General features: G+C 43.1%; 1 protein-coding gene across 1 annotated transcript; it reads left to right on the top strand.

Annotated features, from left to right (window-relative positions):
• The first annotated feature begins 13,994 nt into the window (after positions 1-13,994).
• Positions 13,995-15,429, top strand: C1H11orf96 (chromosome 1 C11orf96 homolog). The gene has a single exon (XM_028727675.2). The coding sequence runs from the start codon at positions 14,395-14,397 to the stop codon at positions 14,773-14,775; it is 381 nt and encodes a 126-aa protein (XP_028583508.1). The 5' UTR covers positions 13,995-14,394; the 3' UTR covers positions 14,776-15,429.
• The last annotated feature ends 3,209 nt before the right edge of the window (positions 15,430-18,638 follow it).

Raw genomic sequence — 18,638 nt, 5'->3', positions numbered from 1 at the left:
GATTAATTCCTTTGAAATCACTCGTGTGTTTTTATCAAACTGCCAGGCTGGCACCATTCCATCCATTCCTGTTAACCTTGTTCAGAGAACAGCCTGAGTGATCAATTTGGCCAAGTCATCTGATGTGCTACTGTAAGTGCCATGGATACCAAATGGCAGAAAAGAGGCTAAGGAGCACTAAAACTAACTAAAACACAGCACTGCCTAGCCCAAGGCAGCACATTTCCTCTTCTATGAATGGTAGATGACAGATGATGATGATGATGAGTGCCTGTGCAGCCTAAAATATCTCATCAAGTACTAGCACCATTTGCTTCACTCACTTTGCCTTTTCTGGTCATAAACATTTTCAGCTTGGAAATAGAAGCTCTTTTACTGGTGTGATTTTTGTGTGTATGCTCTACTTTTAAACGCCCTGTTTCTATAGCAACACATTTTGTTTGCTTGAATTGTGGACCACTGCCGCACCCTCTCAAGCCGAAACCACTTCTGTGAATTTATGTGTCCCAAGGTTTTTCATTTGAGCTGAGGCTGATTTTTGCTGCATTTGTTTGTTGCTAAATAAACACTTAGTTATTCAGGCTTGACCTTTCCACTGAGAAAAACAAAAAAGGGGCAAGCAGACATCTAATGATATTGAGGTCAAACTACACTTTATGCAGGAGACCTGTGGACTGGATGTCCTGTTACCTTTTCACTTACCCCAAATTGCTTTTGAGCAGTAATGCTTGGAGAGAGGGTACTTAATCCTTTGGTGCCATTCTTCCCCACCAGCTGCTTGTACAAGTATTACACACCTGCTTCAGAAGTGACACCAAATATAACCCATTATTTTTCTCCCATAAAACTGAATGGTTACTCCCATATGGAGAAGTGGTTCCCCCCACAATGTGCTGTGTCACACAGACACTGTGTGAGCAAAACCTATTTTCTGTTCTTCATGCTAGGTGGCCAGGCTGGCAGAGATTGTGTAAGAGTGTGCAATATCTATGTTCAGAGGATTCCAGCCCTCTCCACTCTGCAGGTCTTCACAGCATATAAACCTTTCCTTCATCCTCTGCTCATCATAACAATGGGCACTTTGCTAATTGTTAATAGTGTAGCAAACCACTGTATTGCCTAGCCTAGAAATGCACAGCAGAGATAAACCAGTGGTTAAAGCATATGCTGAAGGCTCCCTAAACATAAAAGAGACAACCTTATGGCCTGTGATCGACATCAGAGAACAGGCTCTATGTGTCTTGAGCTTGTGGAGGATGGTCAATGTCATGTTCAGAACTGGAAGCCTATAGGTAGAGCTGGTCCTGGGAGACCCATGTTGGGTAGCCTTTTCAAGTCAAACTCCGCTTCAGTTTAATGGCCTGCTGTGAGAGCTGCCTGTTCTGGAAAACTGGAGCTAGTTGCTTTTCTCAGACAGGCTGACAAGGCAGCAGGGAGGAAATGGTCCCCCACAACAGCCCAGTGAATGGAGCAAGGGAAATCTTGTCCATTGCATACAGCGATAGCTGTTTCCTCCTGTCAGGATAGTTCATGTTGTGCAGGCTCCAACGAGAAGGGCTGAGGGTTGATCCTATCTTGATCAATGTGCCATTTGCTCTGGTTCACCTGAACACACGTTGCTCTTCCCCTACTGTCACATCTCCAGCCAGCTCCTCGCTCTCTGCTAGCACAGAGATAAGAGCATTTGTTTGATCAGAGTAAGAATGTCTTGCTCTTGTTACAAGGATTACGTTGAAGCAGAGCTTGGCATTTGTGTTTGTTTCTTCTTTCCTGCTGGCCAGCATTTTGTTGTTGTTTAGTCGTTTAGTCGTGTCCGACTCTTCGTGACCCCATGGACCAGAGCACGCCAGGCACTTCTGTCCTCCACTGCCTCCCGCAGTTTGATCAGATTCATGCTGGTAGCTTCAAGAACACCATCCAACCATCTCATCCTCTGTCGTCCCCTTCTCCTTGTGCCCTCCATCTTTCCCAGCATCAGTGTCTTCTCCAGGGAGTCTTCTCTTCTCATGAGGTGGCCAAAGTACTGGAGCCTCAGCTTCACGATCTGTCCTTCCAGTGAGCACTCAGGGCTGATTTCCTTAAGAATGGATGCGTTTGATCTTCTTGCAGTCCATGGGACTCTCAAGAGTCTCCTCCAGCACCACAATTCAAAAGCATCAATTCTTCGGCGATCAGCCTTCTTTATGGTCCAGCTCTCACTTCCATACATCACTACTGGGAAAACCATGGCTTTAACTATACGGACCTTTGTTGGCAAGGTGACGTCTCTACTTCTCAAGATGCTGTCTAGGCCTGTCATTGCCCTTCTCCCAAGAAGCAGGCGTCTTTTAATTTCGTGGCTGCTGTCACCATCTGCAGTGATCATGGAGCCCAAGAAAGTAAAATCTCTCACTGCCTCCATTTCTTCCCCTTCTATTTGCCAGGAGGTGATGGGACCAGTGGCCATGATCTTCGTTTTTTTGATGTTGAGCTTCAGACCATATTTTGCGCTCTCCTCTTTCACCCTCATTAAAAGGTTCTTTAATTCCTCCTCACTTTCTGCCATCAAGGTTGTGTCATCTGCATATCTGAGGTTGTTGATATTTCTTCCGGCAATCTTAATTCCAGCTTGGGATTCATCCAGCCCAGCCTTTCGCATGATGTATTCTGCATATAAATTAAATAAGCAGGGAGACAAAATACAGCCTTGTCGTACTCCTTTCCCAATTTTGAACCAATCAGTTGTTCCATATCCAGTTCTAACTGTAGCTTTTTGTCCCACATAGAGATTTCTCAGGAGACAGATGAGGTGATCAGGCACTCCCATTTCTTTAAGAACTTGCCATAGTTTGCTGTGGTCGACACAGTCAAAGGCTTTTGCATAGTCAATGAAGCAGAAGTAGATGTCTTTCTGGAACTCTCTAGCTTTCTCCATAATCCAGCGCATGTTTGCAATTTGGTCTCTGGTTCCTCTGCCTCTTCTAAATCCAGCTTGCACTTCTGGGAGTTCTCGATCCACATACTGCTTGAGCCTTCCTTGTAGAATTTTAAGCATAACCTTGCTAGCGTGTGAAATGAGTGCAATTGTGCGGTAGTTGGAGCATTCTTTGGCACTGCCCTTCTTTGGGATTGGGATGTAGACTGATCTTCTCCAATCTTCTGGCCACTGCTGAGTTTTCCAAATTTGCTGGCATATTGAGTGTAGCACCTTAACAGCATCATCTTTTAAAAATTTAAATAGTTCAGCTGGAATACCATCACTTCCACTGGCCTTGTTATTTGCAGTGCTTTCTAAGGCCCATTTGACTTCACTTTCCAGGATGTCTGGCTCAAGGTCAGCAACCACACTACCTGGGGTGTACGAGACATCCATATCTTTCTGGTATAATTCCTCTGTGTATTCTTGCCACCTCTTCTTGATGTCTTCTGCTTCTGTTAGGTCCCTACCACTTTTGTCCTTTATTATGGTAATCTTTGTACGAAATGTTCCTTTCATATCTCCAATTTTCTTGAACAGATCTCTGGTTTTTCCCATTCTGTTGTTTTCCTCTATTTGTTTGCATTGCTCGTTTAAGAAGGCCTTCTTGTCTCTCCTTGCTATTCTTTGGAAATCTGCATTCAATTTCCTGTATCTTTCACTATCTCCCTCACATTTTGCTTGCCTTCTCTCCTCCGCTATTTGTAAGGCCTCGTTGGACAGCCACTTTGCTTTCTTGCATTTCCTTTTCATTGGGATGGTTTTCGTTGCTGCCTCCTGTACAATGTTACGAGCCTCCATCCATAGTTCTTCAGGCACTCTGTCCACCAAATCTAAATCCTTAAACCTGTTCCTCACTTCCACTGTGTATTCATAAGGGATTTGACTTAGATTGTATCTTACCGGCCCAGTGGTTTTTCCTACTTTCTTCATTTTAAGCTTGAATTTTGCTATAAGAAGCTGATGATCTGAGCCACAGTCAGCTTCTTAATGGCCAGCATTAGCTTTGCAATAAAGCTTTCTTTGAGGAAGTACTTGACTGAGCTGAGCTATTTCCCCCTTTTAAAGCGGACTATTTCAAAGGATGTAGTTCAACTTTAGTCCTTGAAAGATGTTTCCCTAAACTACCAGACAGTGTAAGGCTCATCTTTACTCTGTCGTGCCTGAAGAACAGCACTGAGAAAGAGCAGGCATGTAGCTCCAGTCATGGGGCAGTATCGTTGCCTGGAAAGTTACTGAAATCCAGTATCAGAATGACTGCTACTGCTAATACCATCAAATTGAGAGAGAGAGAGAGAGTGTGTTAGGTGCACAGCACACTCCTATGCAAAAATTAATATTTTTTGACTTATTCTAAAATTGACATAAAGTTAAATTTGGATTCTAAGTTCAGTTATGAACAAAGATGAAACATTTCCCTATAACTCTAATGGGCTTGCATGTCAGTTTCTGCCTATTTCACACTGTTGACTAGGGGCTTCTGCTACAATCAAGACCAGAATTTTGAGGACAAAGACATCCCTGGTTGCTTTCTGGAGTTCCTTTTCACCATTTTCCCCCTTCATACACTTCAGTGGGGTAAAATAAATGTCTTGCCATGCTTGACTGTTACAAAACAGTCTTGAAGCTTATTGCAAAATATGAAACTATGTGGACTAACTGGAGAATGATTTGATGACAACTGATGCAGTTCTGCTGAAATTAAGCATATTTGGTTCTGGGAGTTTCCTAGGTGGGAGCTTACTTGAAAACTATATGTTAAGCTTCTTCAAGCCTTTGGAAGTGGGTGGCGATTGTAAGTGTTACAAATGAATGAGTAGTGCTGATCAGAATGAAAATGACTGCTTTGCTCCATGGCTGCAAGGGAATCCAGATTCAGAAGGCACTATTTTATGTAGCTGTTACCTTTTAATTTTTATTTTAAAATCATGTTCAGATACAACATGATTGTTTTTTTAAAAAAACGTTCCAATTGCTTCTGTTTGCTGGAGGTACACTTGTACCATGTGCCCTGAATTATTGAGAATGCAGCATGCCATTCATGGTTTAGCATAAGAGCTGCTATTCACTCTGACATCTGTCAGCAAAATGAACTGAAATATATCAGTAATTTGCTGTGGCAGGGTCTGTACTGAAACATTTCATTTTCATTGTTCAGAAACAAATGTCTCAGCTTTGTCTCTGTACAGGAAACACTCGTCCTCTGATACTGCCACTTGCATAATCATGTACTGCTTTTACTTTACTGGTTTTAATAGGTGTTTTTAAAAAATATGAATAGAGACTTCACTGCCATATATATTAAGCACACAAATGCCATTTAGTGCCCATCTTCTGCCTCCCCCCCTTTCAGTGGAAGGGGTTTCATATAGATTAGAATCATAGTTGGAAGGAAACTAAAGCCCTCTCCACTGTACCATATCTCACGACTGCCCCTCATTGAAGATTTCTATACAGATTATTCCAGTTTTGAAATTCATCCAAATGGTGCTGAGGGTAAGCATTCCAGAAGTGTCCACAAGGAAGATCATGGGTAGGCAAACTAAGGCCTGGGGGCCGAATCCGGCCCAATCGCCTTCTAAATCAGGCCCGCGGATGGTCTGGGAATCAGCATGTTTTTACATGAGTAGAATGTGTCCTTTTATTTAAAATGCATCTCTGGGTTATTTGTGGGGCATAGGAATTAGTTCATTTCCCCCAAAAAAATATAGTCTGGCCCCCTACAAGGTCTGAGGGACAGTGGACCGGCCCTCTGCTGAAAACGTTTGCTGACCCCTGACATAGATTATTATTTATATGGTGCATTTGTTTCTCACCAATTTTTCAAAACACTTGAACATGCACAGCGATTTCCTTTTCATTCTCTTATATCAATTTTTGTGGGGAGAAAGGTAGGCTCAAAACGTAACTATCTAACGCTATATCCTAAGATGTTTTCTGAAAGGAGGACTATGAGTACGTTCCATCATATTGAACTTTGGGGTTTTTTTAGCTTCTCTCTTTGCCACTAGATTCAATTAATTTTCCCTAGAGAAGATTGGTAAAATAGATGCAGTAGATAGTTTGACACCACTATCTCCCAACTGCCACAAAATATTTCTTCCATAAAAGTGTGCCTGTTTGTTACTGAAACACGATTGATCTGGAGGTTTGAAGGAGACAACATTTTACTAGAGTGAAGTGTTTTGTAGCCTGGAAACACAACATTATTTCTGTCTGATGGAAGATTTTTGAACGGCTTTGCTGCAATGTTAACAGTCTTGGATGGAAAGCTTTCCGAACTGAGTGCATTTTAATGCCAACCTGTCAGAGTTGGGTTGTTGGCATTGATCAGTTTTTATGTAAAAATGAAAGAAGGCTGGAATAACTAAAAATGATGGAAAGGAGAGTGTACAAAAACCTGTTACCTCTGGGGCAGATTAACCTTGAATTTTTTTATTGCAAGCAGATAGCAATTGAAGTAAACAGGACACATTCTCCCCTGGAATAAATCCATTAATTGGTGCTGAAGTACGCAAAAGGATTGGACTGGCATGCTGAGATACTAAAATGGAATCACTTCTAATTATGCTCCATTTCAGAAAAAAATGATATATTAGCTCATGAAAAATAGAACTAATTAGAGGAGGCTGTTTGTGCTGCTGGAACCAAATTGAAATAGATCTGTATTACAACTAATTCACCCATCGACAGGGATAGAGAGAGTACGCCTATCTCTGACTTTTTATGCTATGGACCACAGTATCCTCCTGGAATCGCTCTGTGAGTTGGGGTTACTGTGTCACAGTGGTTGTGCTCCTACTTACTATGTTGCTACCAGAGTAGCATTAGGAGACTTATTTTCACCCATGGCAATTTCCAAGTTCCATCTTAGTTCCCATACTATTTAATTGATATATGAAACAGATCACTGGAGTCACATAGTGATTTGGAATACAATGTTATCAGCATGTTCTAGCTCTCCATTCTTTCTGAATCGTGAATCTGGTGTTTGGAGGCAATGGCAAACTGAATTAGGGTCAATAAACTGCAACTGAATCCAGCTGAAATTTGGATAGGCTGTTCATATGAGCAGAAATCTGGGAGACAGCCTGTTCTGGATGGGATAGCATTCCCTCTGAAGGAATATTCAGGTGTCCTTGATGGCAAGGCATGCCTATTTCCAGCTACAACAGCTATGGCCATTTCTGGAATGAGATATCATTAAACCATGGTGTAGTAACCTCATGTTTGGACTACTGCAGTTTGGGCTATTGATGTGGAACCATCCTTGAAAATAGCCCGGAAGTTTCAGCTCATGCAGAATGCTGCTGCCCAGTTATTAACTGGGGCAGTGGGATGGGAGCATGTAACACCAATCTTAAAAGCACAGCATTAGCTGCAATGTGCTACTGGCCTGATCCAAGGTTTTGATAGTGGCTTATAAAGCTCTAAACAGCTTAGAATCCAAGTATCTACAGGAGTGCCTCCTCCAATATCAGCTTACTCAAACCCTATGATCGATGGGAGTGGGGTTTTCCATATCTTCCCCACTAGGATTCATGGTTTGGGCATGCACAGCAGGGTCTTATCTGTGGTGGCATCCTGACTATTTGATGCCCTTCCACTGGAATTTGTCCTTCCTGCTGTTTACAACATAGAAACATAGAGTTGGAAGGAACTCCAAGGGTAATTTAGTCCAACCCCCTGCAATGCAGGAATCCCAGCTAAAGCATCCATGACAGTTGGCCATCCAACCTCTGTTTAAATACCTCCAAGGAAGGAGAGTCGTCCACCTCTCGTGAGAGTCTGTTCCACTGCTGAATAGCTCTTACTGTCAGAAAGTTTTTCCGAATGTTTAGTCGGAATCTCCTTTTTTGCAACTTGAAGCCATTGGTTCGAGTACTACCCTTCAGAGCAGGAGAAAACAAGCATACTCCCTCCTTCATGTGACAGCCCTTAAGATAGTTGAAGATGGCTATCATATCTCCTCTCAGTCTCCTCTTTTCCAAGCTAAACATACCCAGCTCCTTCAAGTGCTCCTCATAAGGCTTAGTTTCCAGACCCTTGATCATCCTGGTTGTCTTCCTCTACACATTCCAGTTTGTCAACATCCTTAAATTGTGGTGCTCAGAATTGGACATAGTATTCCAAGTGTGGTCTGACTAAGGCAGAATAGAGTGGTACTATTGCTTCTCTTGATCTGGACATTATACTTCTGTTGATACAGCCTCATGGTCCACCAAGAGCCCTAGATCCTTTTCACATGTACTGCTAGTAAGCCAGGTGTCCCTCATCCTATATATGCATCTGGTTCTTCCAGCCTAAGTGCAGAACCTTACCTTTGTCCCTACTGAAATTAATTTTGTTAGCTTCCGCCCAGTTCTCCAATCAGCTAAGGTCATTTTGAATTCTGATTCTGTCTTCTGCGGCATTAGCTACCCATCCCAGTTTGGTGTCATCTGCAAATTTGATGAGCATCTCCTCAATTCCTTCATCCAAGCCATTTATACTTTGTTATTTTAGAGATACTTTTGGTACTTTGTATGTGTTTATCTATTGATGTGCATTGTTTGTGTTATCTTTTGTTGTACATCAGCCTAGGCTCCTTTTGGAGGAAGTGTAATGTAGAAATACAGCAAATAAATATTTTTTAAAAAAACATGTTGCGCTAAAGCATTGCTCTCAATCTGACGAACAAAAAGAATTGAGAACATTTGACGCATCCCTAGTTACCTACCATTAACTGCTTCTCAATAGCCTCAAATAAAGTTCTCTGTTTGAATAAAATTGCTTTGCAGATGTGTTCTCTAGTGCCATTTCATTAAAATGTTGACAACTCTTCTGCATACAAAATTATGGAGTTTACTGTTAAGAATCTTAAACACACAAGGCAACAAGCCTTACAATTAAGATTGATAATATAGCTCTTCAGCCCAATAGCACCATTGCAGACTCTTGGGAGAGTGCAGAATTCACAGAGATTATGTTTGCTCGTTGAACCTGTCTTTCCGTTCTTTTAAAAACTTCTTCAAAATCTGCATAGCTAAGCTAACAAACTAGACACTTGCTTAGCTCTGAACTGCAATGCAGCCAGAAACCCTAACACCAGTTATCAATTTTATTTAACATGCAGCACTTCAGACATTACCAGATATAGACAAGGGGCGAATGCTTGTCTCCTGCAATCCTGGCCAGGCATGGTCTGTATGTATATGCTATATTGAATTTGTTCTATGCAAGGAATATACTTGCTTGGAGCAACCACATGGCATGAAATATCAGTCATCTATATGTCAGGTGTCACATTTCCAGATACCAGAAGGGATCTAGATTAAAGCAATGACTTAAGCCACAGGAACAAATATAGACACTAGTGCACTTTGCAAGCTCAAGTTGGAAGATTGCATCATTGCATATTTTCACTGAATTGTCTCATCAAACATGTAGGCTTCCTTGGGCAAAACCCACTGGCCCCAACTGCTGTGTGCTTCTGTTGCAAAGGGGCCCAGAGGGGATTTTCACATGGGCCAAACTGACATAAATAGAGACTATGTAGTCCCATTGCTTGGTGAATTGCATCTCTTATTTTCACACAGGTGATGGTACCCTGACTCAACAGAAAATTATCCAAAGTCATTTATTATCACAATGGTAAGGCTCAACCCAGATGGAGGAAAAACAGGGAAAGGTAGAAGGGGAAGAATGAACATGATTAGTATTTAATTATGGGTTAGGAATCAAATGTGCTTTGTGCAGAGCATTTAATTCTTTTCTGATAAGTCTGTTGCTAAGGCAGGTCAAACATCTGTTTATATAAGAGGAAAATTGCTCTCGTCGAGCCCTTTCTCTGTAGCAGCTCCAGTCCAACATGACAGAAATGCTCAGCAGTGTTAAATAATAGGGTTTGCTCTATGAAAGCAGACATTGGTAAATCTGTGCATTTGCTTAGTAATGCTTCATTCTTCAAAGGAAAGGATGTAACTTTCATAAGCTTCAGAAAGCTACTAGCCATGATTTTAAAAAACCCCATAAACTCTGTTCAAAGATGCTTTAAACTGCTAGATGCTGGAAGTAAACAACAGGAAATGGATAATGTTCATGGGCATCTTCTGCTAGTGAATTTGCTTGAGAAACCTGGCTAGTCACTTGACTAGTGCCATGTGTCCAAAGTGGGTTTTGGCTGTTTTATCTCTGAACAGCAGTTCCCCTTCTTTGCATAGCATATGTCTTCTGAAACTGAAAGGAGTTTCAAAGTAGTTTGTGACGTGCCTTGCGAAAGCCTGCAGTTAAAGGGGAAAGGTCAAAAAATCCCACTGGGCATTCCTATAATAGTTACTCGGATCAGTTCCTATATCTTGAATTCCAAAATGAATTAAGGCTTTCCATTAAAATCTAGAGTAAGGACCATTGTGGAATATTTATTTTCACATGTATGAGCTGCAAATTTTCTTACATGTCAACAAAAGTGTATGCTGTATTTCAGATCAAAGCTGAAGATGTTTTTCTCATGGACTTTCATCTGAGGGATTAATAGTGCAATCATATACAGTATATGTCTATTCAGAAGTAATCCCATTGATCTCAATGGAACATACTCCCAATTAAGTATGTATAGGATTGCAGCCTAAGTTTCTGCATCTATATTCCTAAATCCCATGGACATTGACAGAATTTATTCATGAGGAAATGCATTTAAGGCATACATAATTATTTCGTTTTGGGGAAAAACAATGCTTTCATTACTTCATTAACTTAACTGTATTTCCAACAAAAATAGCTTGCCATTGATCCTGAACCTAAGATGCTTTTAAAAGCCAAGGAGCTGAGAGGCTGCAGCAAAGAACTTTAATCATTAATTTCTTCTCCTGTTGGCAGCTGATATATCTTCCCACCCACCACCACAGAAGTTAATTGTAGCTCGACAGGCTGCCAAAAGGCCTTGTTGCTACTTTTGCAAGGCCATAATGATTCCAGTAGATGCCACCCCTTCTTGAATCTGAAAGTCTTTTCTTATCCTGCTTATTTCTTGTCTTGCTCTCAGTTCATGTATCTTCTAAGCAAACATTCACTTTGCCTTCCAAAACTCTGTGATTTTGCAGTCATCATGGGAATAAGAAGGGACAAAATGGTGCCGTTTGTTCTTGCTTTAATGGAACAATCTTTGGAATCCTTGAAATTAACTTTGGACTCGAAGACTACATTCAAGTCTTCTATTTCATGCTGCCTCTTCCGCTCTTGTCCCTGCCAGCCCACCCCCTGCACCCTCAAAATCAGCTCCAGAGAGTTAGGGTAGGAGCAGATTTTTGGAACCATGAGAGTAGGAGTAGAAGAGATTAAAATCCCATTGTGCCAGTGGAAATCTGCTGGCACAAGACTGGATAGAGCCCTTTGTTCTGAACATGCAGGTTCAGAGCTTAAGGTGTGCAAATGAGCTCAAGCATACTTGCTCAAGTTCTCTGATGCCTGATTCACTTGAGTTTAAAGATTAATTGATTAAATAAATACATGCCACTGAACATTCCCTCAGGGTTCTAAGGTGATGGGGATGGAGCTGCCAACAAAGCTTACAGCCCACATCTTCTACTTTTCTTTTATACTGTATCAACTTCTCTGCAGCTTTTGAGACTGTTGACCACAATATCCTTCTGAACGAGCTTCATGGCTGGACTGAGGTGGTTTTTATCTCCAGCTGCTGTTGGACTACAACTCCCATCATCCCTAGCTAGAAGGACCAGTGGTCAGAGATGATGGGAATTGTAGTCCAAAACAGTTGGAGACCCAAGTTTGGAAAACCCTGCTAGAGTGATGATGTTGGTAGCCCTGCACATCTCACCATTCTACACTGAGACTAGTGCCTTGACCCTATCCATGAGAAAATTCCCCCAGACCATTCAGGAATAATTCAGATTCTATTCCTCTTGGAAAGGGGGGAGATCATCTTAATAGGTCCTCCACCCCTACAGGGGACACTGTCATGGCCAATCAAATCATACCAGAAAATGTACATAACAACAAATTCACTTCAAGCTCCCCTATCAACAGAATCAAGCTGCCCCACACTGTTAAAGGGTATGTCCTAACTCACGGGCTGCAGGCTAATTTCAATATATTTTCAACTACACTGATACTTGTGTATATACACAAAAAATCTAGAAAAATCAAAGCTATTTTAGTGTTGTTCTAGCATTCAAGGCTTCCCTGCCCCTATCTTAGTATATGCCATACCAGCCTCGCTCTTTAGAAGCCAGGCAAGTCTCACTGATGTTAGTCAGTGCAGATGTAACACAGACATCCAAAGGTTAGCCCTGTCAAGTTAGCATCCTTCTCCACCCCCACCCGCAATTTGATGCCATATACTCTGCTCACAAAGGAGCCAGGAATTAAGCCTGATGATGCAATATCTTCAGTCACAGTTTAATGCAGTCTTTGGGTTGTGGTAAAGCTTTCCAGGGGTGAGGTGCCTGGAGCAAGTTTTTGAAGGTTGTGGACAAGATATGTGATCCTTTCCTATGTTTCTTTTGTAGCTGATTAAAATAACAATTTAAGTTTTAGAATATAAACTTTTCATTGAGGATGTCAAATATATAGTGTTTTTAAAAATCCAATCTTTTTGACATGATTTTTTAAAAATGTCGTCTTGATGTTATATGTTTAGCCAAAAAATATTTATTCGGCTACTGTTATTCTCAAGTAGCTTTCTTGTTACATGGGGGGGGGGGGGGGATTGAATACATAGCAAATGAGGTGTCAGTGTGATTTTGAGAGGCAAGCATAGCCTGAAGTCTGAAAACATGTTTGCTTGATCATGTTATGTGCCCCTCTCACATCATTTGCAAATGTGGGATGGAAAGATGCAGCAATTCTCTTTTACAGGTGATGCATGTTATATGAACATGTCAAACTGTCTTATAATGAGCCAGACCCCTGGCAGAGGCTGTCCGAAATCTCAAACAGAAGTCTTTCCCAACTCTGTGTCTATTTTTCCACTGCAGACAACTGAAATTCCACGACTGTTTTATGTAATTGTATGAGATCTGTATATTGTATTATGCCCTGGATGAAGCACAGATTAGAAATATTCTTACTAAAAACCAATAAAGAAATATCAGTAGGCTGTCAGAAGTCAAACGTCTTGGGAGAGAGCAGTGGCCCCAAACTCCCCGCCCCCCATAGAAATTTGCCTTCTTTGGAATTACCCTATTGATCCCAACCCGTGTCTTGGAGTAACGCGTGTTGTCCATACATACACGGTAGTCCGTCCAAATGCAACCCTTCGCCATTTGTGGGGATCCGTTTTGCAGCACAAGTCTAGGGTTAGGGGGGGCTGAAGCGACGGAGCCCCAGACCAACCATCCCAAAGCCATCTTCTTTCCAAATCGGGTTGACAAAACCAAGCGCTGCTTTGCAAGCGACACGATGTATGTCTGCACTGATCTTTTTGCCGTGTTTGTGTGTGAAAATCCTCCCCAGTGCAAGTGGGGTAACAGCAGCCAGAGTTTGGGGCTGCAAAGAGGAAGGAAACGGACCATGTAGGGAGCGGGATTTAAATCCACACTCACACGCTTAAACCTCCCCCCCCCCCCCGTAAACGCTGCTAATAAAATCCCCTAGCATTGCAGTGGGTTGGACTAGATGACCCTTGGGTCCCCTTCCAACTCTACAATTCTATGATCGAAGTCGGGCTTCTATGCTTCCCCTGCGGCTGCTTCAAAGTTAAAAAAAAGAAGAAAGTCGGGAGATCCCATCGCGCCTATTCCGCGTCTGCTTTCCCGGCTGCCTTCGCCGCCTCCCCCTGCAAGAAAGGGATCGCTTCTTCCCCAGGAACCCCCCTCCCCCAGCAGGCGGGGGCGACGTGTTTTGGCGCGTCCCTCTCCTACCTCCGCCTCGCCTTCCGGGTTCCCTCGCTCCCTCCCCGTTTCTGCGGTGGGTGCTGGCGGGGCTTTCCGCCGCTCCTTGGAAGAGCAATCCCCCCACGGCGGCGAGGGAGAGGGGCGGTGGGAGCGCGCGTCGACGTCGTCGTCAGGCGGAAGGGAAGCGGCCCCAGCGCCTTTAAATGGCATTGCTTGTCATCTGAGCATGCTCCTGTGTGGGCAGGCGAGGGGTATATATATATCGGCGGGGAGCGCGGGGAGATCCAGCCAGGCGCGGAAGCAGCGTGGCGCGGGGATACCAGCGGAGCGCGCGCTTCTTTCTGCCAGTCGCTGCCACCAGCAGGATTTACCAGCGCGCTTTTTCGGCTGCAAAGCGGCAGAAGCCACCTTCTCGCCCCACCTCCGGCGGCTTTCCCGCCTTTTTCTCCCGGGTCTCCCTCGCCTTAGAGAGAAACGCCTCAAGGCAGCGAAGAAGCACCAAGCGAGACCCAAGCGCGAGGCGCTCTTCGGGGCGCTCGTTTTCTGGCGCGCGCGCTCTCTTTCTCGGCGTCCCCTTTTCTGCTGCTTTTCTCTTTCCCCCGCCCGATGGCTGCCGCCGCCGCCAAGCCCGCGGAGCTGATGGGCATCTGCTCGAGCTACCAGGCGGTGATGCCGCACTTCGTCTGCATCGCCGAGGAGTTCCCTCAGCCCACCCGGCCGGCCAAGCTGCCCCGGGGCAAGCTGCGCAGACCCCGCCAGTCGCGCTTCAAGACGCAGCCGGTGACCTTCGACGAGATCCAGGAGGTGGAGGAGGAAGGGGTCTCTCCCATGGAGGAGGAGAAAGCCAAAAAGTCCTTCCTGCAGTCCCTCGAGTGCCTCCGGAGGAGCACCCAGAACCTCAGCCTGCAGCAGAGGGAGAAGAAGCTCAGCAGCTGCAGCCGCCTGAGGAACAGCCTGGACTCCAGCGACTCCGACTCCCCGCTCTGAGGGACCCGGGACGGGGGCATGAGAAGCGGGCAGGACAGGACGGGACACCCGCCGCCCCCTCTGGCCCTGCGCTCCCCAAGGCGCCGCGCTCCATAAGGAAGTGAAACTCCGCAGACTGTATTTTCTAAAGCCCGAAAGGGACGGTTTCTGGTTGTTTGGCTTTTCCCTCGCCGGGAACGGACGCCCCCTCCTTGTTTTGCCTCCTACAGCCCATCCAAATCCTGTAACAAGACAAGAGACTTTGGGAAGAGCGTGCGAGTCGCCACCTCCTCGTTTCCTTTCCCTTCTTTTCTTTAAAACTCTGATAAAGATCCGGTGTGAATGTAGTAGATGCCCAGGGCAGTTCGCAAGTGAGGTCAAAATCTTTTTAAAGAAAGTGCTTGTATGTATGCTTCTACCTTGACTGAGTTTTTCTCTCTCTCCTCCCCCCCACCCCCCTTTTTTTAGAAAACGAAGGGGAAATAAATAAAAAATTGCACATCTTTTTCTAACTGTTAAAAAAAAAATGAGATGCTTTATGGATGCAATCCGCTGCTGGACTTTATATTTATTTTTGCATTTAAACTCTGGACTGCATTAACTTAAAATGTTTATACCTGAATGTCTGTAATTATTTCCACAGAAGAGAAATAAAACTGATATATTTGCACAATGCACCTGGGACTGATTGATAATTGCATTTGATCTTTATGCATCGTAATAATATTTGTAGACATTCCCCTCATAAATTATCATGGTTGTATACACCACAATATGTAAGTACATACTGTTTTTTATCTTCTGAAGAAGCAACACACAAAAAGCTGTGTATTTACTACAGTGCTTCAAAATGAAGGAATGATTAATATACTGTAGATATAATAAGTTGAGAGTTGGAATGCAGTTTAAAAAAAAACACAAACATCCTGCAATGTAATGTTGCAGAGTGACTCTGATAACAACTTAAAGTGGTGAGTTCTTGATGTTGAGATTAGTTTATTGACCGATGCCTGATAGCAGTTTTCTCTTCTGGGAACCCAAAAGGGTTGTGAAGTTTTGAAACTCGATACAGTGCTGCAGTTCTTGTTATGCAAGACAGGAGGTTTGGGGAGGGACGCCTGCACTCTAGGAAGAGGCTTTCATTTGCTTCCCATCCTAGTAAAAACTAAGAAAATGCCTATATTTCTCTTTTCCTCTGCTCCCTTCAATCATGCATGTGCAGTTTTTCTACCTTTCATTTTAAACTACTGCATCTGTGCAGGGAAGTGCGCTTCTAAAAGTGCTGAGACCCGTAAGAACTGATGTTCCCAGTTTCTTAAGCATCAGAATACTAATGTCTGTTCTCCCTTCAACACATACTTCTAACCATCTGTCAGCAAAGCGTTGCACTATGTCAGCCTTTCATTTCGTCAGATATGCTCCTGAAGTCCTGACACTATATTTTGGAATTTTTCTAATAGCCCAAGGGAAAGTTCATGTAAAGGCCTCTCTCTTTCTCAGGAAATCAGTTGTTATGATTGAGACTGGTCCTTAACTCTGCTTGTTTGGATTTGGGGAGGGGGCTGAGAGGCAGGGGGGGGGAATCCTCAAAACACAAGTTTCTGAGAAAAGATGAAAGTGGGAGCTGGTGCCAGAAATCCCCCAGGAATAAGAGGCACTAGCAGAGATGAAGATTGTAGTGTCAGATAAGAGGTGATGCTGCAGAACAGAATGCACTTAGAGCCTAGATGTGAATAGCACTAAATACCGCAGAATAGGACAAAAGCAAGATATATAGGAAGCCAAGAGTTTCTGCATTATAGGACAAATGTTTCTAGTCTGGATTACAGCGTGTCAGCAGAGCAGCATTTTTCAATTTACCAAAAAACCAAACAAACAAACAAAATGAAATGCAAGAAACTTTTTAGAGTTCATCATGCAGAAAAATCCATTAATAATCAGACAGGCAAGGAAGTGAGATATATTCCCCATCAGTTTCTGTAATAAAAACCCTCTGAAAAGCACCACCAGTATTTTGTTTCAAATGCTGGTTTAAGAGTCTTCTGTTTACAAGGCCTTGCTGATATGTATAGCTTAAGCATGAGTTATTATGTATCATTGTCCAGAGGTTGACTAGGTGTTTTATGCTGTTTTATGGATGTGTTAGTTTTACCACCTAGATACTGTGCTTATTCTACAGCAAAAGCCTATAAAAAAGCCAGAAAAGGAAATGTGTGAGCGAGCCAGATGTTCCTCTTACCATAGAAAACAAACTAAACTATCTTCTTAATATGCACATATGTACACATTCGTAATCTATACATCCAGAATGCAGAAATATCACGGTAACTTGGAAGCTAACCATCCTAAATGCAAGCATGCTCCACTTCCAAGTTACTTTAAATAGAAATAATTGTTTAAAAGTCATCTGTATTTCTTCTCAGATATTTCCAGCATTACAGTACTTGTGATCTGGAAATCCCACTGTGAGGCTGTTTGGAGACTCAAAACTGCCCCTTTGTCCATAGCTTTTAAGTAACTCTACAGCAGGGCAATGCTCACTTAAAGCATTTTGTGACTCTAGTAGGATTCAAGCTACTGCATCCTTGGATGACTCGAGCAATGTGGCTCTGCAGGTTTGTGTTAAGGGTTTAGGTAAAAAAAATCTGTTAAAAGGTAGAGTCAGTCAGGAAGAATCTCAGGCTGCCGATAAAACTTCCCCTCTTGGAGCTCTCTATTCTACACAAGCTGGCATTAAGGAGGCTGTTTACCTGTATGCTTCCCATGGCTGTGTTTGTATGTAGCTGGGATGCCATCAGAAATGGGCAGGCGATGCTGCACTGCCAGACTGCAGACAGCAACACAGCGGTAGGCAGCAACAGCATCTGCAGGAAAAGGATTTGCATTGGCTTTATACTTCCAAGAACTCCATTTGGAAATCTAGTCAGGAGCAGATCAGCGGGGGAGAGAAGGAGGGAGGGAGAGAATATTATAAAGGCTTCATTATTCCGATTAGAATATTTCAGAATAAAAACAAGGTTGTTTAGTGGCATATGCTAACTTATTTAAATGCATGCAGATGTAATTGCTTTATTTATTTATTTCTAAAGAAGAGGTGTCCTGGTATTGAAAGCAACACAGCCAGCTGGTTTAAGATGGGGAGGGGGTTGTCTCCCTCAAAATGATGGTCTAACAAGTTTGTCATGTGTCCCCTTCTGAAAGATGCTGTGTTTATGAGTATCTGCATGGGGGGGTAGTTTTGGTAGGCACAACATCTCCCATTAACACAGCCTTAAGATGAAAGAGATTTCAGCAGCTTAACTTTCCCTTGGAATGAAACTATTAAAGATGTAGAGAGCCTGCTAGGCTAAGAAGTCCGTGATCCCTTGAAGTGGGAAAGCAGGACTTTTTAAGGTAGCCCCCCCCCCAATAAATCTCCTTTATTTAGAAAGATTTATAGACTGCTTAATCTCAAAGCTGTGAGCAGTGCACATTCCAAAATTCTAGATAAAGCACAGGTAAAAGCCACAAGTTAATCCCACAGACGACACCAAAACAGTCACCATAGTGTGAGCATGGAGGGGTTATGTAGCTTTCTTCAGAAATGACATAAGAATTACCCAGATGGGCTTCCTAGTGGGAATTGCATTTTACCAGTGATCATATTTTTCTAAAAACTCACAAACAGAAGAGCATCTTTTAGGAGAAGCCATTTAAAATCTGTGCAAACAAACAAGGAAGAGATGGGCATTCAGCTCAACAAACTTTCTAGATATGGCCTGTCTAGACAGTTTATTGAACACCGTTCATTGCTTGGCAGGCAGTTTGACATTCCTGCGATAGGAATGCAATTGCCCATCTTAATCCCAAAAGTTTTATCGTGCAGCATTATGCCTTAATATACA

This window comes from Podarcis muralis, chromosome 1, assembly GCF_964188315.1.
Source record: "Podarcis muralis chromosome 1, rPodMur119.hap1.1, whole genome shotgun sequence".
NCBI classification, from domain to species: Eukaryota; Metazoa; Chordata; class Lepidosauria; order Squamata; family Lacertidae; genus Podarcis; species Podarcis muralis.
Note: the sequence above shows the minus strand (reverse complement) of the source record. Positions and strands in the feature narration are given on the sequence as shown.

Bases quoted from the DNA above. Each gene is read 5' to 3' on its own strand.
- C1H11orf96 (XM_028727675.2), top strand. From the start codon at position 14,395: ATGGCTGCCGCCGCCGCCAAGCCCGCGGAGCTGATGGGCATCTGCTCG.